This window comes from Salvelinus namaycush, chromosome 40 (genome assembly GCF_016432855.1).
Source record: "Salvelinus namaycush isolate Seneca chromosome 40, SaNama_1.0, whole genome shotgun sequence".
NCBI classification, from domain to species: domain Eukaryota; kingdom Metazoa; phylum Chordata; class Actinopteri; order Salmoniformes; family Salmonidae; genus Salvelinus; species Salvelinus namaycush.
The window spans coordinates 3,906,293-3,931,576 of record NC_052346.1 but is presented as its reverse complement, the minus strand read 5'-3'; the positions used below and the strand labels follow the sequence as shown (position 1 = coordinate 3,931,576).

The following is a 25,284-nucleotide window of genomic DNA, read 5'->3' as shown; positions in this document are numbered from 1 at the left end:
AGATCTGTTTGTGCAGTTTTGACAAAGACCATGTGAATTGGTAAGACTGCCCAAACACATCTGTGACCAGGTTAATGTCGCCTTGCTTGACACCACACATGTAGATCAGCGCCTTTGCAGTTCCTAGATGTGAGCTCAAATGGCATATTGTTTTCTAGGGTGTGTGTGTGTGTGTGCGTGCCAAGATTGAGCTATTCATCTCACAATGTTGACAACTCACATTACATACTGTCTGTCAAAGTGGACCACGTGGACAGCGATACAGATATAGATGACAAATGAAAACCAAACCTTTTAAGGGTCAAACATTTTATTACATTTTTTTTTTTACAGATTTCTACACATTGAATGTTTTGTACATTGTTTACAAAATTTAAGGATTTCGTGCTTCAAAATCTCAGTCTGATTTGAAAAGGTTTCATTTAGATGCGTCCAGAAATTCAACAAAAGCCAAAGTTCATGTCCGAGGGACCACAGTGCCTCGTAAGAAACGTGTCAACGTAAAACCAAGTCAAATGTACAAATAATCACAAATTCCCTAGCAAGAAACTATCTTGAGTAGAAAAATATGAGAAGAGCTAAATGTTTTTCCGGGGTGAGAGACATAGAAACAGTATTACTTAGAATTTACATCCCCATTCAAGAATGGATATCCCCATTCGAGGAATTCTATTTCTATGGAGAAAGAAGACATTTTCCATTTTTGAGCAGGTAGAGAAGACAAATGGTGTTTGAGTGATTGAGTGGCTGTTACTGTTGGTCAGGTCTCCCCAACCAAATGGGTATGTTAAAGAGGGATACTAATTAATTGCACAAATTGAGAAACAGATCTTAAAAAAAAAGAAGAAAAATGTGTTTTGCACAATACAACTCACCCATATGAGGATGTTAGGTTTCCATGAAAAGGTTATTGGATGAAAATCGCAATCATTAGATACATTTCCAAAACAATCATGTTTGATGTTAGGCACCATCATATTCAAAACGATAAAAAAAACAGCAAACAGTAGACTGGTTATGACCTATTTCAGTTGTGTGGCGTTCTGTTGGACAAACATGAAATCAGAGATAGCCACTGCATTCTGTCATGGTAAAATAAATAGTTACTTGAAAAAAAACCCCTAAAAGGCCGCACTCAGAGCTGCATCTCACCCAGTACTATCCAAGTTCAGGGTCACGTTCAGAAACAAATGTACTTGCTGAACTATCTTCGTTTACTGTTGCAAAGCGGTTTAAATCATTTCACTACGATGTGCCCTAATGAACACGACTTGAGAGGGGCAGCCATACTGAGATATGAATTTAATGTTTTTTCCCCACTGGAATAAAAAATCATTTAATCTCTACTGTTGTTCAGTGCAGGGACCAGTAGCAGGGACCGGTCTAGTTGTTATTAACAAACCAAAAAAAAGCATAAATATGTTAACATTTTAAAAATAACAACTGCAATAAATGAGAAAATAATGACCCAAAGACTCCATGGCAAATCAAATGTAGGCTAGATAGTTGTCTCTAGCTTGAGTGCAAGTCTGTTTGTGCCATCATTCCAACCCCTTGTCACTCACTCATTGTCATGCAATGTTTGGCTTGACAAGGACAGCAATAGAGTTGGCAAGAGCACAAAAAGACCTGGGACCAGGCTAAATTGACTCCCTTCTTAAAGCACTACAGTACTGACTTAGAAAGCAGCCTTGCTTTTGCGGAGACAACTTACTTTCTCAACACATTCTCAAATAGCTATGATGTCGCATCAAAACTTAACTCTTCCATCTAAAAACCATGACTTAGCCCAACTCCCACAATCCCCCATTTTCAAACATAGGTAAAGAGTAGGTAGCCTGGGCACCAGTCTGTTTGTTCCATCATGCCATCATTCCACAAACAAATCTGGTACTCAGGTAGTAACAAACGCTGTGTGAGTATGGTAGCCATGCTTAAACATATGTGTATTTTTAAACCAAATGTGAAATATTAGTTTGCCATGTACACACCTTCTAGAAACACCCATTGAAAAGCTGTGCGATCCAACCTTTGAAAAATAAAAGTTATAAAAGATAAGTGCCTGAACACAGAACTCAGATCTCACGCTGTTATGAGTTCAACTTACTTATTTACACCAATTCAGCTGGCAAACCACTGTACAAAATGTGCTACTCGCCTTATCTCAAATTTAGACAGTATATGCACACAAAAAAAAGCACATACAAAACAAAATTTCACTTTCCTTTCACTGTAACAATGCATTCTGAAAAACCAGCTGGTTTCATTTGGAGTCCGGCGTCATCGTCATTGAAGGGTAACGATAGTGGCTTGTTTTGTCCGTCTGTGTCTAGCTGGGCATGAGGAGAGATGGGGCTTTCTCGATGGGCAGCATGAACTGTGGGCAGCAGGGTCCGACACGGAGGGGTGCCATGCCAGTCAGACGGGAGTCCAGGAGCATCGGGGCGGAGGGGAGGGAGGCAGGGGCCAGCCACAGTGTTGCGCGGTGACCAGGGGGTCCAGGCTCAAGTAGTGGAGCAGAGGTGTTCCTTGGTCTGCACTGGATGGAGCCAGGAGGGAGGCTCCCCACTGTAACTGGGCAGCCGGGGCAGTGCAGAGAGGAGGCGGACAAGGCTGGTTCAGTGTCGGGCTGGGGGTGTGGGTCAGCGTGGCTTAGCGAAGTGAGGATAGAGCCCCATAGACACAGTATAGAGGTCTGGGAGGAGGTTGGCGAGCCGTGGTTGTGGTCGTCGTGGGTGTGGAGAGTGCCAGGCCGGCGGTTGTGACTGTCGTTGCCCAAGACACAGCAGCGAGGGAGGTCGGATGCTGGACTGGGGTTCTCTGGGACTGGGAGCAGGCCTAGTGGTGGTGGAGAGAGGCTGGAGCTCGGCAGGTGGACTTGGCGGACTGGGGCCAGGGGCTGGCTGCTCCTGGGGAGGCTGGTGGCGATAAGGCCTGCAACACTGGTCAGATATACCAGCCCCAGCATGCAGGTCACCTGGAGAGAGGTGAGGATGTGGATTTAGTGGATTTCTTTAATTATGTTTTTCCTTTACCCCCCAAAATGACTACTTTCAAAAGTGTTGCTTCTTTCAATCAACACATAGTTTACGTGGGTTTCTGCAGTTTTCGGAAATTGATGCGATGGAAATGTTATACTTGTGCTTTTCTGATAACTAATTTCTGTGTTCTATTCATGTGCTGTTCTAATAAACAATTTCTGAGTTCATGTAAGTGACTGATTTAACGAATCCTCACTTATCAGTATCTACAATTTGGCAGTACGCCCAGACCTTGTTTTGAGAACGAAAGTTATTTCAGTTTCAAGGTCCCAGCTTCGAGAGAAGAAGCCTTGTGAGGTACTGGTCTGTCACATGCATGACCCAGTATTGGTCGGTCACATGAATGAAACAAAACGGTAACGATGAATTACTGAATGCTAAATTATGCAAATATAACTTGTCTGTGTATAGCCGTATACAAGACAACTGCTGGGACTGCCCCAGCAGAGCTTCTGACAGATATTCACTATGGTGCATTAACTTTGATGGAAGCTCTCCAGCGTGCTGACAATAAACAATGATTCATTTAAGATTGACTTTGAGTGTCCCTGTGAAAGAATTTCCATGACATTGACATGTTACTTTCAGGTGTGTTTTTGAGACTAGCGTTGTGTCCATTCGGCACAAAACATACTACCTGAACGTGTCAAATAAGATATGCTATTTTCTATTCCAAAATGTTCTGCTACAGTGTGCCCATACTGAGCATGACCCACAACTCAGTCCTTCAGTGCACTGTGGACCCCACTGCCCCTGCCCTCTGCCCCTTCCTCACCTTGGCAAAGTGCAGGTAGATGGCCGTCAGTGCCTGTCGCCATGCCGCCTGCTCCAGCAGCACACAGAGGTCAGTGTAGGTGAACCAGCCTCGCTTCATCCCCTGCTTCTCTGCAATACTGGAGTCACAACAGGCCTGAGTTAATATACACACACTCTATGCAAACACAGAGAGAGAGAGATGGACGTAGAACAGAGTCTGGCAAACAAATGACTACGCTCATGTGACACACACACAACCAACCCTTTGTTTGAACTAGCAGCTCTGTATCAGATCTACAGTCCCTATGCCAGGCAAATTACCACAAGAACTTGACACTACTAATTTAGTTCTTCCCTGAAAAATCATGGGGCCTACAAAAATACAAGTCTCTATGACATTCCCAACCCTTCATAGCCTCTTGTGTTTCTAATGGTTCTAATGCATTAGGAGTCACACACACCCACCCACCCAGACACACAGGCAAATTGTTTTTTTTAACAAGAAGCCCAAACAGATATAATATTTGACTAAAACAATCACTTCAAATCTGGCATACATTTGTATACGATCACATATACTGTATCTCTATTATGCATAGGAATACTTTGGAACAGAGTTACAGAATTAAAAACACATGGAAATAATTTGCTGGTGTTTTTACATTATTTTATGTCCAACAACAAACTTAGGTGGCCAAATAAAATCACCCATGGGCTAAATTCGGCCCGCAGGGCGACAGTTGGGGAAACATGCACTAGCATGAAAAACTATCCATGTGAAAACAAGAACCACAAACCTGGTTTCTAGTTGATTCAGTATGCCAAAGTAGTCCACGGGCTCAGTGAAGAGGCTCCACTCCTGAAACATATAAGTGAGATTGCAAATTCTGGCCATACAAATACAGTACAATGGGATTTAAATATTAGTGATGCGCGGGTTGACACAAACTACAGTCCATGTGGTTATAACTGCGGGCGGGTGGGTCATGAAATATTGTGTGGATGACGGGGAGGGGGGGGGGGGGGGGGTAAGAGAAGCACAAGAGCAAACTTCACTCAACTTTCCAGAGTTTTACCTGTTAGTTAACACTATTATTGTTTCCATTTACTGTGGGAATTGTGATCGAATCAACGCAATATTAGCCACTTTCAATGCAACAAACCGAAACAGAACTAACTATGCAAGAGATTTTGTTGTAGACAGAAAGCATCAGAGTAGGATACTATTGCATTGACAGGCACGACTCAGGCCCGAACACTACACAGACCGGTGCGCCATAACCAAATCAGAGCTTCAGCAGGCCTCGCCATAACCAAACAGAGCTGCAGTAGCCCTATATGCAAATAGACCATTGCCATGGATTGGTGCCATTTACTTTGAACTAGACTGTGTTCACAGCATGAGCGGTCGTGAGTATATGACGTGTGCACATTTGTTCAGATCCTTTGCTAGTTAGTGAGTTATTATCCCAGTTATAATTTCAAAATCACCAATGATTGCTTCCTACAAGAACACAAAACGTACAGAGCATTTTTTTTGTCTTAAAAAGGGACAGTGTTGTATTTTGAGACCAGCTTGAATAAGCTAAGTAGCCAATAGGCAGAGGGTAGTATAATTTGTCTGATTCTCTGTAATAATGGTATGGGAATAAGGACGTATTTTATTTTGTAAAGTGGTTTCTCGCGTCAAACAACATTTTCAGTCACATCCTTGTCTGAAGGACAAGTGGAAAAACAGGTTCATGTCAAGCCCTGTGTGTTTTCTTCTAAAGTATCATGGAATATACAGTACGATTGAAAAGTTTGGACACGCCTACTCATTCAAAGTTTTTGTTTTGTTTATTTGTACTATTTTCGACATTGTAGAATAATAGCAAAGACATCAAAACAACTAACGTGGAATCATGTAGAAACCAAAAAGTGTTAAACAAATCAAAATATAGTTTATATTTGAGATTCTTCAAAGTAGCCACCCTTTGCCTTCATGACAGCTTTGCACATTCTTGGCATTCTCTCAACCAGCTTCATGAGGAATGCTTTTCCAACAGTCTTGAAGGAGTTCCCACATACTGTATGCTGAATACTTGTTGGCTGCTTTTCCTTCACTCTGCGGTCCAACTCATCCGAAACCATCTCAACTGGGTTGAGGTCAGGGGATTGTGGAGGCCAGGTCATCTGATGCAGCACTCCATCACTCTCCTTCTTGGTCAAATAGCCCTTACACAGCCTGAAGGTGTGTTGGGTCATTGTCCTGTTGAAAAACGAATGATAGTCCCACTAAGCCCAAACCAGATGGGATGGCGTATCGATGCAGAATGCTGTAGCCGCCATGCTGGTTAAGTGTGCCTTGAATTCTAAATAAATCACTGACAGTCACCAGCAAAGCATCCCCACACAATCACACCTCCTAAATGCTTCACGATGGGAATCACACATGCAGAGATCATCCGTTCACCTACTCTGCTTCTCACAAAGACACGGTTTGAACTCATCAGACCAAAGGACAGATTTCCACTAGTCTAATGTCAATTGCTAGTGTTTCTTGTCCCAAGCAAGTCTCTTCTTATTATTGGTGTCCTTTAGTAGTGGTTTCTTTGTAGCAATTCGACCATGAAGGCCTGATTCACACCGTCTCCTCTGAACAGTTGATGTTGAGATGTGTCTGTTACTTGAACTCTGAAGCATTTATTTGGGCTGCAATTTCTGAGGCTGGTAACTAATGAATTTATCCTCTGCAGCAGAGGTGACTCTGGGTCTTCCTTTCCTGTGGCGGTCCTCATGAGAGCCAGTTTCATCATAGTGCTTGATGGGTTTTGCAACTGCACTTGAAGAAACTTTCAAAGTTACCCCCCGGATACACCCCAATCATAAAATGCTTTTGGGAAGGGGCCAGGCAGAAAAAGTGACAATGTCGAGTTCAATATGAGAAAAGCTACAAAATGGAGAGTTGAAAATAAAGAAGGGGGGTGGGGGGGGGGGCAAGAAAAGTCATGTTTGGGAAAGATTTGGTGAAGCGGTAAAATAGGATGATAGCAATGTTATGTGTGATGATTGTGAGGCGCTATACTTTAAATAGGCATATGACACTTCAGGGAACTGTAGCCTACTATTCAGATGGGTTAAATGGAAACTGAAATCTGGACACTGACTTAAGGTCTATAACCTCTCACATAGCATTAATATTAACTCCTGCAAAATGGAGCATTTCTTGCAATAAAAAGATACACCAAATGTAGGAAACATTTTGACATGAGAAATATGATTTCATTCTTTCAGCATCTTGAGAGAAAGTTAATGCGCAGTTAGATAGTCTGTAGAGGTGCTACCTTTATCAGCATCATAAAAGTTGATAGTATTTCAACCACATAAAACATGCATCCAAGCCGAACCCTAATTTTTTTCAGAAACCCGTTGGGTCGTTTTCACAGCTTTCTATTTCCTTACAACCAGTCAAACTGATGCTATTTGGAAATTTACACAGAAAATATTTCCTTTGTTTTTGTTATTGCATTTTCTCCCGGTTCCTGAACGTCTTTGCTCCGTTAAAGAAGCAGACGACAGAAAATTGGACCAATGTCAACTAGATTGAAACGTTCATTCTATCGATTTATGACATTAATCTGGCGAGCAAGGGTTTATTTAGTCTTCTAGGGCAACAATGACAGAAGAGAAGCTGCATGTATCGGCGTACACATCACGGACAAACTGAATTTGTCCACCCACACAGACAGCGTGGTGAAGAAGGCGCAGCAGCGCCTCTTCAACCTCAGGAGGCTGAAGAAATTCGGCTTGTCACCAAAAGCACTCACAAACTTTTACAGATGCACAATCGAGAGCATCCTGTCGGGCTGTATCACCGCTTGGTACGGCAACTGCTTCGCCCACGACCGTAAGGCTCTCCAGAGGGTAGTGAGGTCTGCACAACGCATCACCGGGGGCAAACTACCTGACCTCCAGGACACCTACACCACCCGATGTCATAGGAAGGCCATAAAGATCATTAAGGACAACAACCACCCGAGCCACTGCCTGTTTACCCCGCTATCATCCAGAAGGTGAGGTCAGTACAGGTGCATCAAAGCAGGGACCGAGAGACTGAAAAACAGCTTCTATCTCAAGGCCATCAGACTGTTAACCAGCCACCACTAACATTGAGTGGCTGCTGCCAACATACTGACTCAACTCCAGCCACTTTAATAATGGAAAAATTGATGTAAAAAATGTATCACTAGCCACTTTAAACAATGCCACTTAATATAATGTTTACATACCCTTCTTTACTCATCTCATATGTATATACTGTACTCTATACCATCTACTGCATCTTGCCATCTTGATGTAATACATGTATCACTAGCCACTTTAAACAATGCCACTTTTATATGTTTACATACCCTACATTACTCATCTCATATGTATATACTGTACTCGATACCATCTACTGCATCTTGCCTATGCCATTCTGTACCATCACTCATTCATATATTTTTATGTACATATTCTTCATCCCTTTACACTTGTGTGTATAAGGTAGTTGTTGTGAAATCGTTAGGTTAGATTACTCGTTGGTTATTACCGCATTGTCGGAACTAAAAGCACAAGCATTTCGCTACACTCGCATTAACATCTGCTAACCATGTGTATGTGACAAATAAAATTTGATTTGATCTAATTATAGACAAGATGACTAAAAAAGCCTACCAAAATGTCAGAAATTATAAGCAGAAACATATCTAAATCAGGCAACAACAAAATAATCCTGCCCCTTCTGTCAAAAAATTGTTTACAGCGCATTTTCTATATTAGTGGGTTAGGGTCGGGCCTCAGATTTTCATTGCGGGCGGATGGGGGTGAACTAAAGGTTGACCCACGCACCACTATTAAATATATGGCTCTGAGTAGGACCACACATTTCTGGGCCTGTGGTATAGTATGTAATACTACGTATAACTTACAATGGCATCGAGGAAATTCATTTCCAGGGTGTTGACAGTCTGCACGTCCAGTTTCCCAGCAGCCCCCCACTCGTCGTTGAACACCTCCTCGTCCTCCCCTTCGTCGTACAAATACTTGCTGGCAACCATCTGGAGGAAAGGCGACACAGGATTAGGAGGTTAAGATCAGTCCATATGTCATAGAAAGCAAGTTGTGTTTTGCATCCATCTCCTCACACATACTACACAGGAGATTCCATCTTATTAATTCTACTACTTGTTATTTTTGACTTGACTACTGTATTATTGTTATTGACTGATGTACCTCATTGTTGAAGAAGCTATTACATACGCATTTTGCTGCATCTTTTATACCTGCTGTAAACTGCGCGTGACAAATAAAATGTGATTTGATAACATGACAGAATGCTTTCCCAGACACACTCGTATTCCTACCACTGGTCTAAAATGCACAATGCGGCGGCTGCGGGAAATTCTAAATTGAACAAGAATTGGGTGTAGTATATGGTTCTGGGCCCTACATGCCCAGCAATTAGAGAGAACCATGATCATAACAAGCAGTACTGTGCCCATCACATACATAGCCATGGCCTAATTCTGGTGAGAGGACCTAATACTTATCACATGCCTAATTCTGGCGGGACAACCAGTGAGTCCCAAATGGCACCCTATTCCAACCAATCAAAAAAAAATGGACACATGCTTCGTAAACAACAGGTGTAGACTAACAGTGAAATGCAGATCTTGGGTCTGGTCATAAGCAGTACACTACAAAGGGAATAGGGTGCCATTTCAGACGCATGCAACCTTTAGCCCACATACCATGGAGATAAGGAAGAGGTCCGAGGAGGAGATCTTTTGCAGGTATTCGGGGTTCCTGTGTCGTAGCCTTTCGATGTAGACCAGGGCCAACATCATGGCACATGGAGAGATGCACGCCTCCCTGAAAAACAGACCAACTACATTAAGTTTTGGAGACCATTACATGCCCAGAAAGGATAACAAGTGTCAACATTCCCTGACAACATACCTCGCGACATGAGCAGCATATTTCTTGTGCAGTTTTCGAATTGGGCTAGGGGCAGATTTCTGAAAGAGTTCCACAGCGATATCTAGAAATCATATTCAGAACATAAGAACGAATCATTCAAATTCACAACATAATAATCAACACAGTCACACATGGACAGGACATAACCTAACAGACAGAATAGCTAACCTGTAACAGGACAAGAAAGCGAATCTAGAGAGCCGTCTTGGTCCAGGCCATAGTACAATCGCTTCCGCACTCTCTCTGACAGTTTCTGATGTCCAGGAAGAAACTGTGAAGGCAGATCAGAGAGCAAAGTGAATCATTGAGCGAAGGGCCTACATGACAAAAACGAACCTGAAATAACGTTAGCTAGCCAACTTTACACAAGCAAGTCATGTCAACACGGTTGGAATAAGTTAGCTGGCTAACCGTTAGTAATCCCACAAATGGCCTCTTATAGTCGGTTATCCTACTGTGTTTGCTGGCTAACGTTCTACGAGGTTAACGTTAGCTTCAACTCCACGACTTGCCACCTAAATACAGAACAGCCACAATCACATGTAGCTAACGTTAGCAGGCTGGTTAGCTTCGTTAACGCGTGAGCTAGTACAATACTGTACAGTAAAGCGTTAACCTTGCCGTGTTTTGAGGTTCAATTATAAGGCATACAACACGTTTTGTTTAACCTGGTATGCATATTTAAAATGCGATTATTACCAAATAGGTCCAAAACTCACATCAACCCGTTTGCGGTCATATTTAACTACCTAAACTAGCAAACTCAGCTAGCGTCACTCGCCTTGATAGGCTAACTTACCGTAAACTCCTGAAAATCAGAAAATTGAAATGTCCGTTCACTAAACAATTCGTTGAAATCCATGCTGTCTATCCAACATTAGCCAAATAGTAGAAATAGAAAACCCTAGCTGAAAAAATATATATAAAACGGCGCCTGGTCTTACTCAGGCTAGCTATCTAGCACAGCAGTAACCCCCGTTGTGATGGCTGACAAGCCCGCTTATAAAACCAATCAGCAACTGAGATGGAGGGAGGGAACAGTTTTCAGAACAGTTATGCAATGTACTGTATGGATACAAAATGTCTAATAATATAAAGCTAGCAATATGATAAATTAGCAAAAACAGAGCCCACTTTGTCATTATACCATTTATTAACATGTATACAAAGAAAATAAAAAAAACATTTATGTATTTGACTTCCAGGCATGGACTGATACACATTGGAAGAGTGACAAAGGCAAAGATCACACTACAAACTATGCCCCCAAATCACATACAAAAAAGTTTGACATTGTGTCAAAGCAGTTAATATCTTTACAAAAACTTTGCATTTCTGGAAGGCGCAAATGGAATGGCATCAAACACATGGAAACCAATAGTTTGATGTATTTGATACCATTTCCACCTATCCGCTCCAGCCATTGCCACAAGCCCGTTCTCCCCAATGAAGGTGCCACCAACCTCCTGTGGTGTCAATGTCACTCATGTCACAGATAACATTTCAAACTCATGGTGCATTAGTATAAATAATTTGACTGCACCAGTTTGCGCACATTGTACACCTACAAATGATTGACTGCTGTAGTGGTGGAGCAATTATTTGGTAGCATAACAACTTTAGCTCTTTGGTATTGCTTCTGCAGTCACACATGCTCAAACGCATTTGGGATTCATCTATTTATTTCACAGTCTGCAATAACGTTTCATGATGTAAAGTCTGCTGTGCACTCTATGGATGGTAAGTATGTCCGTTTTCACTTCCCCTTGATTAATGCAGACAGTTTCCAATTCCTGATTCAACCCCAAACCCGTAACCCTAGGGACTTCACGTAGATTTAAAGTCCCCATTCTCTCTCAAATAAACTAAAGTTTAGCTAAATGGCTAGATCTTCCCGTATGGCCCTTTTAAAAATAAATTAAACAGAATTCGACAATAAATAAATGGAGTGTGATTATTATCAACAGATATTGACAAACTCCACACTGCCTTGGGAATGCAAGGCATAGATATTTACAAATTCAAACACAGACTAATTTCTTACATTAAAATAAAGATACACTTGACAGTAGTTCTGTACTCAAAACGGGTAGCAGCAAAGACAGGCTTGAGGATTGAGTTCATTCATAGATAAAGGTTTGCTTTTCCGCTACTAATTTTGTAAATTCTATCGATTCTGTTCTCTTTAATATACTGCCAGTAGTTCTTATTGATCACCATTGATGACAAATAAAAGTTTTGCATGTCTCAGTCAACACCTAGACTGTACATGACAATGCCCAAGTCTGATTGAGGTAAAATTGATGTAGCTCTAAAAATCTAATTTACAATGAACCTGTTCAATAAGATCTCTAGATGCTGTAAATAAAACAAATACATTTCTCAACCCCTAAACATTAGTCAACAATTTAAAGTGTTGTGAGACACTGTGCCAAACTGCCTATACCTGCGCTTAAGGGTAGGTATTCGTCTACTTTGGACTTGCTGCCGCTTCTCTGGACGGCTGCAATCAAACGACTATAAAACAGCAAGAAGACGGATTATACTGACTCCTGGGTCGTGTTCATTAGGCACCAATCTCTCATGGACAGACGCACGTAACATAACTGGTATAGTAGTGTTTTTCAACAGACTGGGATGCGACAACAGCCACTGATCATTTGGAAAAATCATGATTTCGCAGGTGTTTGCATCATTCAAATTTTGGAAGGGGAAGGAACATTTGGCTTCTAAACTTGCCCATAACATGCAGAAAGTGTGGGTGTGTGTGGGGGGGCTACAGCCCTGCTTCCGCTACTCATTGTAGTGTCTTTTCCGACACGTCTCTCCCCAGAACTTTATCGAGCATCTGACTCAATTTAAATGTAGATGTTTTTTGCATTGGATATTAATTACGCACGAAACAGATCAAAACAGACTGCAATAAGGAGGGACTACCTGGACTTGTCCAATTAGAAACGAAACGTTTTAAAACATTTTCTGTTAATTAACCTAATGAACACGATCCTGAATACACTTAAAAACAACTGGCCTGAGGCATTCACGGCACAAACATTTTGATTGAATGATCAAACTTAAAATACCCAATAAATATGTGCTTAAAACTTCACTCATAACAGAATTAACCTCAATGGACGGATACCCTAAAAAAGACAAAACAGCCTTTTGAGGTATCTAATCCTCTCCCTGTGTCCCTCTTTGTCCTCCTCTGTCTCCATATTCTTGACCTCTCACTCTAGCCTCAGTGGCTCTTGTGGCCTGCAGTGACTGATGGGGGCTGTAGTTTCTCAGACTTCCTGTCTTTGGCTTCTGTGTCAGAGGCTGAGTCTGAGTCCTGTGCCTGTTGCTGCTTCATCCACATGTCACAGTACAACCCTTCCTTAGCCAGCAGCTCATCATGCCTGGGAGGGAGAAAGTGGAGAATATGTAGTTACAATGGCGACACACAATCACCATTACCATCATCAAGTACAATGTCAAGATGTTCCCACATGGGCACTATATGGTGTTGAGAATAGGACTATAGTGTGAGAAGCATCCAACATTGGCCTGTTCCATTCTTGGCATGTACATACATTCTTTAGATGTTTGTTTCTTGAAAAGCATAAAACAATATTTTGATTGGAATAGGCTTGTGGAGTGTGCAGCAATAGAACAAACACTCTTTCAACCATTCACTCACCGTCCTCGCTCTGCTATCTGACCGTCACTTAGAACAAGAATCTGGTCGGCACCGATGATGGTCGACAACCTGAAGACAGACAATTCACAATCCGACCGGACAAATCCAAACCATACAAACTCAGCATTAGAGGGGAGAAATGTGTGTGTCCTAACCACAGGATGTTGTTGGCACCTTAATTGAGGAGGACAGGCTCGTGGTAATGGCTGGAGTGGAACGGTATCCAATACATCATGATGCCACTCCATTCGCTCCGTTCTAGCCATTATTGTGAGCCGCCCTCCCCCAGCAGCCTCCACTGATCACACTGTATGGGTTCCCTCTATACATGCATTTTGTTCCAACGGAGACCCGTCCCTTACCTGTGAGCCACGACGATGGTGGTCCGATTGGAGCACACTTTGGTGAGCGACGCCTGAATGTTGCGCTCCGTCTGTGTGTCTAGAGCAGATGTGGCCTGTGCAGGGGGAAAACTTTATGAGATAAGTAGCATATTCAAGTTCAGTGAACTTGTATTAATCCATTGTAACACAATACGAAAGGGTGTGGGGGCAAACATTGTCCCTCTTCAAATATGTTCAGAATGCATGTTTGCTTCTTCTCGTTCTTGAAGAAATATCTGATCTGACATGACTGGACTGGTGAAAGCTAAGTGATAGAGCCAATGCGTTCACCTAGGGTTGCACATTTTGGGGAATATTCAGAGGTGGAAACTTTCCGTGGGAAAATATGGGAATTAACACAAATATATGCAAAGTAATATTAATACTATTTAAATGTAGATGTTTTTTGAATTGGATATATTTACCATAACATATGGAGACAGAAACATAAACCTTTTACCTTGTCATAAGTAGACATAATTGCAAATGATTAAATCACTCCAATAGAAATAAAAAATACAATTTAGTTAAGAATTGAACTTTAATTAAATGGGTTCTCTTCACATGGGATGATTTCACTGAATAATAAAAGAAAGGGAATACTGAATGATCCCCAATTATCCATTGCATCTCCCAAAAACGTTTTCAACATACTGTTGAAGTCGGAAGTTTACATACACCTTAGCCAAGTACATTTAAACTCAGTTTTTCACAATTCCTGACATTTAATCCAAGTAAAAATTCCCTGTCTTAGGTCAGCTAGGATCACCACTTTATTTTAAGAATTTGAAATGTCAGAATAATTGTAGAGAGAATGATTTTTCAGCTTTTATTTATTTCATCACATTCCCAGTGGGTCAGAAGTTTACATACACTCAATTAGTATTTGGTAGCATTGCCTTTAAATTGTTTAACTTGGGTCAAATGTTTGGGGTAGCCTTCCACAAGCTGGGTGAATTTTGGCCCATTCCTCCTGACAGAGCTGGTGTAACTGAGTCAGGTTTTTTAGACCTCTTTGTAGACCTCTTTGCTCGCACACACTTTTTCAGTTCTGCCCACAAATGTTCTATAGGATTGAGGTCAGGGCTTTGTGATGGCCACTCCAATACCTTGACATTGTTGTCCTTAAGCCACCTTGCCACAACTTTGGAAGTATACTTGGGGTCACTGTCCATTTGGAAGACCCATTTGCGACCAAGCTTTAACTTCCTGACTGATGTCTTGAGATGTTGCTTCAATATATCCACATAAGTTTCCTGCCTCATGATGCCATCTATTTTGTGAAGTGCACCAGTCCCTCCGGCAGCAAAGCACTGTCACAACAATATGATGCCACCCCCGTGCTTCATGGTTGTGATGGTGTTCTTTGGCTTGCAAGCATCCCCCATTTTCCTCCAAACATAACGATGGTCATTATGGCCAAACAGTTCTATTTTTGTTTCATCAGACCAGAGGACATTTCTCCAAAAAGTACAATCTTTGTCCCCATGTAAAGTTGCAAACCATAGTCTGGCTTCTTTATGGCGGTTTTGGAGCAGTGGCTTCTTCCTTGCTGAGCAGCCTTTCAGGTTATGTCGATATAGGACTCGTTTTACTGTGGATATAGGTACTTTTGTACCTGTTTCCTCCAGCATCTTCACAAGGTCCTGCTGTTGTTCTGGGATTGATTTGCACTTTTCGCACCAAAGTACATTAATCTCTAGGAGACTGAACGCGTCTCCTTCCTCAGCGGTATGATGGCTGCGTGGTCCTATGATGTTTATACTTGTGTACTATTGTTTGTACAGATGAACGTGGTACCTTCAGGCGTGTGGAAATTTCTCCCAAGGATGAACCAGACTTGTGGAGGTCCACATTTTTTTTTCTGAGGTCTTGGCTGATTTCTTTTTATTTTCCCATGATGTCAAGCAAAAAGGCACTGAGTTTGAAGGTAGGCATTGAAATACATCCACAGGTACACCTCAAATTGACTCAAATTATGTCAATAAGCCTATCAGAAGCTTGATGACCCTTTACATACCTAACCATTTCCTTGGCTCTCTTGTAGAGTGTATCCATTGTTTTCAGTGCCATGATGTCCTTGAGGAGCAAATCCAATACATGACCAGCACAGCCAATGGGTGTGATGTGAGGGTAGGACTCCTCCACTTTAGACCAAGCAGCCTTCATGTTTCGCAGCATTGTCTGTCACCAGTGCAAATACCTTCTGTGGTCCAAGGTCATTGATGACTGCCTTCAGCTCATCTGCAATGTAGAGACCGGTGTGTCTGTTGTCCCTTGTGTCTGTGCTCTTGTAGACTACTGGTTAAGGGGTGGAGATGATGTAGTTAATTATTCCTTGCCCATGAACATTCGACCACCCATCAGAGATGATTGCAATACAGTCTGCTTTCTCTATGATTTGCTTGACCTTCACTTGAACTCTGTTGAACTCTGCATCCAGAAAATGAGTAGATAAAGCATGTCTGGTTGGAGGGGTGTACGCTGGGCGAAGGATATTCAGAAATCTCTTCCAATGCACATTGCCTGTAAGCATCAGAGGTGAACCAGTTGCATACACAGCTCGAGCAAGACATTCATCAGCATTTCTCTGACTACGTAAACCTCTGATTCCAGGAGGACCACGAGTTGTTGCTATCGATAAGGTGTCTGATTCATCATTTTCAACTCGAATATAAGTCGAGGAACTTTTGTCAGAGGTTGTTTGTTGTGAGAGCTGAGGGAACTTTATGCACTTGGCCAGATGATTCTGCATCTTTGTTGCATTCTTCACATATGATTTGGCACAGTATTTGCAAATGTACACAGCTTTTCCTTCTACATTAGCTTCAGTGAAATGTCTCCACACATCAGATAGTGCCCATGGCATTTTCCTGTAAAGACTAGAAAAAATATGACTAAAAAAAATAAAAAATAAAATTCCATGTACAGATAAATAGTTAAGCAGTTAGATTAAACAACTCCTGTGTAAGATAAATGTTTTAAAATAAAACATGTTTGGGAACAGGTGAATTAACACTCCTCAGATAGCAGGCTCAAGCAAGCTAAAATCCACATGGTAGCAAAAACTAACTAGCAGAAATTGTTAAGTTAGAAATTATTTAAACACACTTTGCTGTAGGCTACTATTTACTAGTTCACAAAAAATCATGTATGTCATATAAAATATATTCACCCCACCCAGTATTGTAATCAAAACATACCAGAAAGCATGTAGTCCTTGATTTGGACAGTGTAGTAGTGTGGACTGAATAGCATCTCATTAGTGTGCAAGATCTTGAGAATCATCTGTACATGTGATGGAAGAGTGCACTGTACATGTGATGGAAGAGTGCACTGTACATGTGATGGAAGAATGCACTGTGCATGCAAAGGGTTGCAATTCCATTGAATTGGGGATAATTTAACCAAAATATGCCACAATACCTAGAATTGCCTTATGTGTATCCCACAAAAAAGGTTCACTGTTATAAGCTACCTTTTTTTAAATGAATTTAAGCAAAATTCCCATGGAAAATATGGGAAAATGCCAGAAATTTACCAGAAAGTTTATTACCCTTTGCAACCCTATGTTCACCTATCAATTTGTGTAAACTCAGCGATAACTTCAAGGAGAGGAGGGAGGAAGTGTTTGTTTTTTAAGTATTTGAACGCTCCCGGGTGAAGTTTCACCTAGGTAAAGATCTAGGACCAGCTTCCCCTCCCCAATCCTAAACTTAATCAAAAAAAGAAGAATAAAATGCAACTGACCCAAGATCATTGTCTCGGGCATCTTCACCCTATACCTATTTGAACAAGGTCATTGAGCCTCCTGTTGGACCTTCCTGAAAGTTTACCTCATCCAGCAGGATGATCTGAGGGGCCTTGAGGATGGTGCGGGCGATAGCCACCCTCTGCTTCTCCCCCCCGCTCAGCTTCAGACCCCTCTCGCCCACCTGGGTGTCGTATCCTGGGTAGGGGGACAGACAGAGACAACACAGACACAAACGTCACTCACCTCATACAGTAACAATGCACCTGGCAGCTACTGTGTGAACTCCGCAAATCTCCCCACTTGTTTGAGGAGATTTAGATGTCAAAATGCTTCGGCAAATGTGGTTGGTAAATACAAAACACCTATACAAACCCTTAAAACAATATTGAAACCCATAAGCCACTTTCAGGTTAACTACAAACATAAATATAATGACAACATACAGCTCTGGTTTCCAGGCACAGATTAAGCCTAGTCCTGGACTCAATAGAGAATCTCCATTGAAATCGTTTTTTTAGTCTTGGACAAGGCTTAAATCGGTGTCCGGAAAACCATCAAAAGAGACCGTGGTATTTCCGTACCTTCTGGGAACGTCTGGATCTTCTCGTGAATGTCCGCGGCAATAGCCGCCTCCTCCACTTCGTTGTCGCTGGCAGAGATGCGTCCGTAGCGGATATTGTTGCGGATGTTGTCGTTGAAGAGGACCGTGTCCTGTGGCACCACGCCGATGTGGGCACGCAGAGACACCTGCTTCACCTGCACCCAGATACCAAGAGGCTCAGAATACACTATATTAATACAAGGTCAAGTTCATTAGGTCACGCAATGAAAAAACATTTTCAAACATCCAGATAACAATATTTTTTTCTTAATTTGGTGCCTAATGAACACGACCCAGGTGTATCATATTAACAATACTGTATAACTGAAATAGTAGACCACCAATTTGTAACAAACCTAATGTTATATACAGCATGTGCTAACAAGGCAGTTTGTCTGGGAACTATTTTCTTGCAACTGGGCAAATTACTCACCTTAGAGATGTCCTGGCCATCGATGCGGATGCATCCTCCCTGGACGTCATAGAAACGGAAGAGCAGGCGAAGGATGGTGCTCTTACCACACCCTGACTGGCCAACCTAGGGATGTCAACAAACACACAAACTGTTGAGAAGCAAGAAACATCTGTACTACACATGGTCCAGACACAAACCATCACATGACTGATAGAGAGAAATCAAACAGTGCTCAAGTGTGCGTAATATCTGGGTAATGCTCGGAAGCTTGGAATCTAATCTTACCAATGCAACAGTCTGACCTGGCTGCACAGTAAATGATACATCCTTAAGGATCTCCTTCCTTTAAAAAAACACACAGAAGCACAAAATATATATTTAATCAAATCAAATGTTATTTGTCACATGCTTACTTACAAGCCCTTAACACGTATTTTTCTTAAAACTGCACTGTTGGTTAAGTAAAAAAATAGATAAGTAAAAAATAAAAGTAAAAAATAATTAAACAGCAGCAGTAAAATAACAATAGCGAGGCTATATAAAAGGGGTACCGGTACAGAGTCAATGTGCGGGGACACCGGTTATTTGAGGTAATATGTACATGTAGGTAGAATTAAATAGATGGCTGGAGTTTGACAATTCTTAGGACCTTCCTCTGACACCGCTTGGTATAGAGGTCCGATATGTACTGGGTCGTACGCACTACCTTCTGTAGCGCCTTGCGGTTGGAGGCCGAGCAGTTGCCATACCAGGCGGTGATGCAACCAGTCAGGATGCTCTCCATGGTGCAGCTGTAGAACTTTGAGGATCTGAGGACCCATGCCAAATCTTTTCAGTCTCCTGAGGGGGAATAGGCTTTGTCGTGCCCTCTTCACAACTGTCTTGGTGTGTTTGGACCATGATAGTTTGTTGGTGATGTGAACATCAAGGAACTTGAAGCTCTCAACCTGCTCCACTACAGCCCCGTCGATGAGAATGGGGGCGTGCTCGGTCCTCCTTTTCCTGTAGTCCACAATCATCTCCTTTTGTCTTGAACACGTTGAGGGAGAGGTTGTTGTCCTGACACCACACAGCCAGGTCTCTGACCTCCTCCCTATAGGCTGTCTCATCGTTGTCGGTGATCAAGTCTACCACTGTTGTGTTATTGGCAAACTTAATGACGGTGTTGAAGTCGTGCCTGGCCATGCAGTCATGAGTGAACTGGGAGTACAGGAGGAGACTAAGCACGCACCCTTAAGGGGACCCCGTATTGAGGATCCGTGTGGCGGATGTGTTGTTACCTACCCTTACCACCTGGGGCAGCCCGCCAGGAAGTCCAGGATCCAGTTGCAGAGGAAGGTGTTTAGTCCCAGGGTCCTTAGCTTAGTGATGAGCTTTGAGGGCACTATGGTGTTGAACGCTGAGCTGTAGTCAATGAATAGCATTCTCACATAGGTGTTCCTTTCGTCCAGGTGGGAAGTGTGGAGTGCAATAGAGATTGCATCATCTGTGGATCTGTTTGGGCGGTATGCAAATTGAGTGGGTCTAGAGTTTCTGGGATAATGGTGTTGATGTGAGCCATTACCAACCTTTCAAAGCACTTCATGGCTACGGACGTGAGTGCTACGGGTTGGTAGTCATTTAGGCAGGTTACCTTAGTGTTCTTGGGCACAGGCACTATGGTGGTCTGCTTGAAACATGTTGGTATTACAGACTCAGTCAGGGACAGGTTGAAAATGTCAGTGAAGACACTAGCCAGTTGGTCAGCGCATGCTTGGAGTACACGTCCTGCGGCCAAAACAGATTAAGACCTCTTTAAAGGTCTTACTCACATTGGCTATGGAGAGCGTGATCACAGTCGTCCGGAACAGCTGATACGCTCATGCTTGTTTCAGTGTTACTTGCCTCGAAACGAGCATATAAGTTATTTAGCTCGTCTGGTAGGCTTGTGTCACTGGGCAGCTCGTGGCTGTGCTCCCCTTTGTAGTCTGTAATAGTTTGCAAGCCCTGCCACATCCAACGAGCGTCGTAACCAGCGTACGATTCAATCTTAGTCCTGTATTGACGCTTTGCCTGTTTGATGGTTCGGATTTCTTATAAGGCAACAATAGCTTCCGGGTTAGAGTCCCGCTCCTTGAAAGCGGCAGCTCTACCCTTTAGATGTAATCCATGGCTTCTGGTTGAGGTATGTACGTACAGTCACTGTGGGGACGACATCATCATTGCACTTATTGATGAAGCCAGTGACTGATGTGGTGTATTCCTCAATGCCATCGGAAGAATCCCGAAACATATTCCAGTCTGTGCTAGCAAAACAGTCCTGTAGCGCAGCATCTGCTTCATCTGACCACTTTTTTATTGACCGAGTCACTGGTGCTTTAGTTTTTGCTTGTCAGCAGGAATCAGGAGGATATAATTATAGTCAGATTTGCCAAATGGAGGGCGAGGGAGAGCTTTGTACGTGTCTCTGTGTGTGGAGTAAAGGTGGCCAGAGGGAAAAACCCTCTGGTTGCACATTTAACATGCTGGTAGAAATGAGGTAAAACGGATTTAAGTAAGTCCCCGGCCACTAGGAGCGCCACCTCTGGATGAGTATTTTCCTGTTTGCTTATGGCCAGCTCATTGAGTGCGGTCTTGGTGCCAGCATCGGTTTGTGGTGGTAAATAGACATTAAGAAAAATATAGATAAACTCTCTTGGTAAATAATGTGGTCAACAGCTTATCATGATATACTCTACCTCAGGAGAGCCAAACCTTGAGACTTCCTTAGATTTCATGCACCAGCTGTTGTTTAAAAATATACATAGACCGCCACCCCTTGTCTTACCAGAGGCGGCTGATCTATTCTGCCGAAAAAGTGTAAAACCCACCAGCTGTATGTTATTCATGTCATCGTTCAGCCACGACTTGGTGAAACATAAGATATTACAGTAAAAAAAAAAATGTAATCCCCTTTTTCGTGGTATCCAATTGTTACTGTCTTGTCTCATCGCTACAACTCCAGTACGGACTCGGGAGAGACGAAGGTCGAGAGCCATGCGTCCTCCTAAACACAACCCAACCAGGCCAAACCCTCCCTAACCCGGGCGACGCTAGGCCAATTGGGGGTCGCCCAATGGACCTCCCGGTCGCGGCCGGCTGCGACAGAGCCTGGGCTCGAACCCAGAGTCTCTGGTGGCACAGCTAGCACTGCGATGCAGTGCCTTAGACCACTGCGCCACCCGGGAGGCCGATATTACAGTTTTTAATGTCCCATTGGTACGATATACGTGCTCATAGTTTGTCTATTTTATTATCCAATGATTGATTGTTGGCTAATAGGACCGATTGTAAAGGTAGATTACCCACTCGCCGTCGGATCCTTACAAGGCACCCAGACCTACGTCCCCGTTCAAAGGAGAACGCTGGTACTACCACAACTATGATTATTCATCAAACTGTTTCTGAATCAGTCTCTGTGTATAGACTACACATCAGTCCAAACGAGACCTGAATATACATTTTTTAAATCTTAGGACTTACCCGTCAGTGTAGTTAAAGTACACATTCTCAAACTCCACTTTTCCCAGTTTATAGAGAAGGTTCCCTGCGTTCACCGCATCCTTCACCTGAAGAGAAATCAAGATAAAGCACATAAAAACGACAAAAAGTACATTTCCCAAAAATAAATGCAAAGATCAGATTCTGACATAGGGAGAATCTCGATTGGTTTTGCTTGCCTCCTGCCTCCTCTCTTCTATCCTCGCCTCATTTGAAAAACGTTGAAAGAGGTGGCGAGGAGAAGGAACATGGAAACAAATAAGCTTTCATGAAATGAGACTCTCTTTCTCCACTCACGCATCATCAGGAAAATGATGCGTACAGAAAAATAAATGTGTAAAGTGATAAAAAACTAAATATTATAGTGGTGCAAGACATTTTATAGATAAAAGGATAAGTAGTGTATTGTTTTTAAATGTGTACATGCTTTTCTCCTCCGAGAAAACAAAATCTGATTCAAAGGGATTTTAAAACACTTCCTTGCTACCTGCCACGAGGACACTATTGTACATTCTCTGTCGAAGTTGGTAATCGAGGATGCGAGAAGACTACCTACTTACGAATTGGCACTTCTCGATCACTTATCGGTTTCCGGTCACAGAGGAGTGGAGGAGAGGACAGGCTTTTCCAATTGAGAATCTCCCATATACACCAAAAAGCTGGTCATTGATAACCAATTTCAAAATTACCTCCTCTTCCTCTGTAAAGAGCTTAAACATGCTCTCCATGTCGATAAAGGAGCTCTGGATCATTCTGTGGAGGATGAGGACGTATGTATTATAAAGATCACCTGTTGTGCATTATGGGTACTGTAGTACATGCTGCTATAAACAATGCCTTTCATAGATCTGTGTCAATAGTATAGCTTCATTTGTTTCTTTCTTGATCTAGTAAGACATGTGGAAGCAATATGGTGGAAACCTATCCAGTCCTTTTAGCTGTAGGTGATAGACATAAAAGAAACTAGGGAAGGATGACACGAAGTAGAATTGAAACCCAGCCCATAACACCTCTCACCTGTAGTAGGTTCCAAACCAGTTGAGAGGGGTGTAGAGCTGGATGATGTAGGTGCCGAAGAGGACAAAGTCTCCAACCTGGAGATAGAGTGCATTAGCCTGGTTAAACCAGACTGAACACTTGGCTCACTATTGTTTCACTTCGTTCAGTTTGGTTTAACCAGGCTAAAGTTCACAGCAGCTGACTTGAATGTATACTTCATACACCACATGTATTACTGAGAAAAACATGTAATACCACAACACTGTGTCAAAGGGAAGTTTTTTAGCACATGTTCAAACATGCATGAAAACATACATACAGTAGTCTGTTGTGCATTTGTATTGATAGCTTTTGTCGGCTAGGCAAGTTACAAATAATTTCCCAATTAGAGTACAATAACATTTTCTAATCTAATGTAGGACAGAGTCGAAAACAACATAGCCCTAGCATAGAGGAGAGAAAAGTGGATGAGTGGAGAGAGTTTGAGGTGGGTCAAGAGGGCTTTTCACACTTCTGAGCCAAACCAAGCTGCACTGGTCAGGTTACACATCCAGACATTTACCATAGTTGCTGGAACCGTGCCGATAAGGACAATGTGAAAAGAGCCAGGGCAGTTTGTTTTCGGTCGGCTCGATAGTGTGAAAAGGGTAGTAGAATGAGTATCTAGGCCTTTAACGGGGAACTCCAGTATTTCACAATTTCATGTTCAATTGTTTCTCACCCTGAAAGTGGTTATTTAACAAAAACCAAACATGGATTATAGATTACAGTCCTGGCTCATAGATTATTGTCAAGCTGAGGAACCATCTAACATTAATTTATAAAATACTCAACTTTCCCTTTAAGCTAGTAAGGGCTCCGAGCTCAGTACCTTAAACTTGCCCTCCTGGACAAAGTAGGCACAGAGCAGTGACCCGGCCAGTAGGCCTGAACCGATGATCAGGTTCTGTGTCTGGTTCAGGAAGGCCAGAGAGGCTTGTGTCTTCCATTCTGAGATCTAGGACGGGAGGGAACAGACAGACAAAGGCCATAAATGCAACATTGCAATCAAAAGAGTTATAGTCTGGTCCCAGATCTGTTTGTGCTGTCTGTTTGCACTGCTGAACAGACCTAGAACCAGGAAAATAGAGATACAAAAGCTAAAGAAATGTCTGCTGGTTGCAGTTCTAAAATCCTAAAACATCATTAATGATGGAAAGCTCTATTTAACTATGCTTCTGAGGTGGTCAAACACATTTCATATTTATCTATTTATCCTGCTACTGGTCACTGTTATGGCTGTTTACATGTATATATTATCATTAGTATTTGTCCATAACTATTTAAATATTTCTGCTACCAGTCACTTTTTAGCCCTGTTTACACGTAATATAGCTTTTTTGTTGTGTTACAGCCTGAATTTAAAATGGATTCAATTTCGATTATAATTTTACAAATGATTTAAAAATGAAAAGTTGAAATTTCTTGCGTCAATAAGTATTTAACCCCTTTGTAATGGCAAGTCTAAATAAGTTAAGGAGTAAAAATGTGCTTCAAAAGTCACATTAGTTGCACGGACCCTCTATGTATGCAATAAGTGTTTAACGTGATTTTTGAACGACTACCTCATCTCTGTACCCCACACATACAGATAATTTTAAGGTCCCTCAGTCAAGCAGTGAACTTCAAACACAGATTCAACCACAATGACCAGGGAGATTGATAGATTAAAAAAAAAACGCAAACATTGAATATCCCTTTGAGCATGGTGAGCTACACTTTGGATGGTGTATCAATACACCAAGTCACTAAAAAAATACAGGCATCCTTCCTAACTCAGTTGCCGGAGAGGAAGGAAACCACTCAGGGATTTCACCATGAGGCCAATGGTGACTTTAAAACAGTTACATGGCTATGATAGAAGAAAGCTGAGGATGGACAACATTGTAGTTACTCCACAATACTAACCTACTTGACAGAGTGAAAAGAAGGAAGCCTGTACAGAATACAAATATTCCAAAACATGCATCCTGTTTCCAACAAGGCACTAAAGTAATAATGCAAGAAATGTTATCAAAGCAATTAACTGAGTACTGTAACTCTCCATATTTTCAAGCATAGTGGTGGCTGCATCATGTTATGGGTATGC

At 42.2% G+C, this 25,284-nt stretch overlaps 2 protein-coding genes across 2 annotated transcripts in view; both read right to left on the bottom strand.

Moving 5' to 3' along the window:
* Positions 1–318: 318 nt before the first annotated feature.
* On the bottom strand, positions 319–10,797 carry cnppd1 (cyclin Pas1/PHO80 domain containing 1). The gene is made up of 8 exons (XM_038979582.1): positions 10,603–10,797; positions 9,972–10,074; positions 9,783–9,864; positions 9,575–9,695; positions 8,753–8,881; positions 4,595–4,656; positions 3,817–3,934; positions 319–2,977 (listed from the first exon to the last, which is right to left on the bottom strand). Exons 1-8 carry the CDS (start codon positions 10,663–10,665, stop codon positions 2,330–2,332), a joined length of 1,326 nt encoding a protein of 441 aa, XP_038835510.1. The 5' UTR covers positions 10,666–10,797; the 3' UTR covers positions 319–2,329.
* A 146-nt stretch (positions 10,798–10,943) lies between these two features.
* Positions 10,944–25,284, bottom strand: part of LOC120033690 (ATP-binding cassette sub-family B member 6, mitochondrial-like) — a 29,004-nt gene continuing 14,663 nt past the window's right edge. The window contains exons 10-20 of the mRNA XM_038980126.1: positions 24,028–24,153; positions 23,175–23,251; positions 22,847–22,910; positions 22,140–22,225; positions 18,924–18,981; positions 18,657–18,761; positions 18,204–18,378; positions 17,705–17,817; positions 13,848–13,942; positions 13,486–13,554; positions 10,944–13,204 (exon numbers count right to left, since the gene is read on the bottom strand). Coding sequence (XP_038836054.1) covers positions 13,045–13,204; positions 13,486–13,554; positions 13,848–13,942; positions 17,705–17,817; positions 18,204–18,378; positions 18,657–18,761; positions 18,924–18,981; positions 22,140–22,225; positions 22,847–22,910; positions 23,175–23,251; positions 24,028–24,153 — 1,128 coding nt within the window. The 3' untranslated portion in view covers positions 10,944–13,044. The remainder of the gene's footprint in view (positions 13,205–13,485; positions 13,555–13,847; positions 13,943–17,704; positions 17,818–18,203; positions 18,379–18,656; positions 18,762–18,923; positions 18,982–22,139; positions 22,226–22,846; positions 22,911–23,174; positions 23,252–24,027; positions 24,154–25,284) is intronic.

Excerpts from the sequence above, each read along its gene's own strand:
- cnppd1 (XM_038979582.1), bottom strand. The coding sequence starts at position 10,665 with ATGGATTTCAACGAATTGTTTAGTGAACGGACATTTCAATTTTCTGAT. Across the intron at positions 10,075-10,602 it reads CTGATTTTCAGGAGTTTACG|TTTCTTCCTGGACATCAGAA; the intron begins GTAAGTTAGCCT and ends CTGCCTTCACAG. Across the intron at positions 9,865-9,971 it reads GCTTTCTTGTCCTGTTACAG|ATATCGCTGTGGAACTCTTT; the intron begins GTTAGCTATTCT and ends TATGATTTCTAG.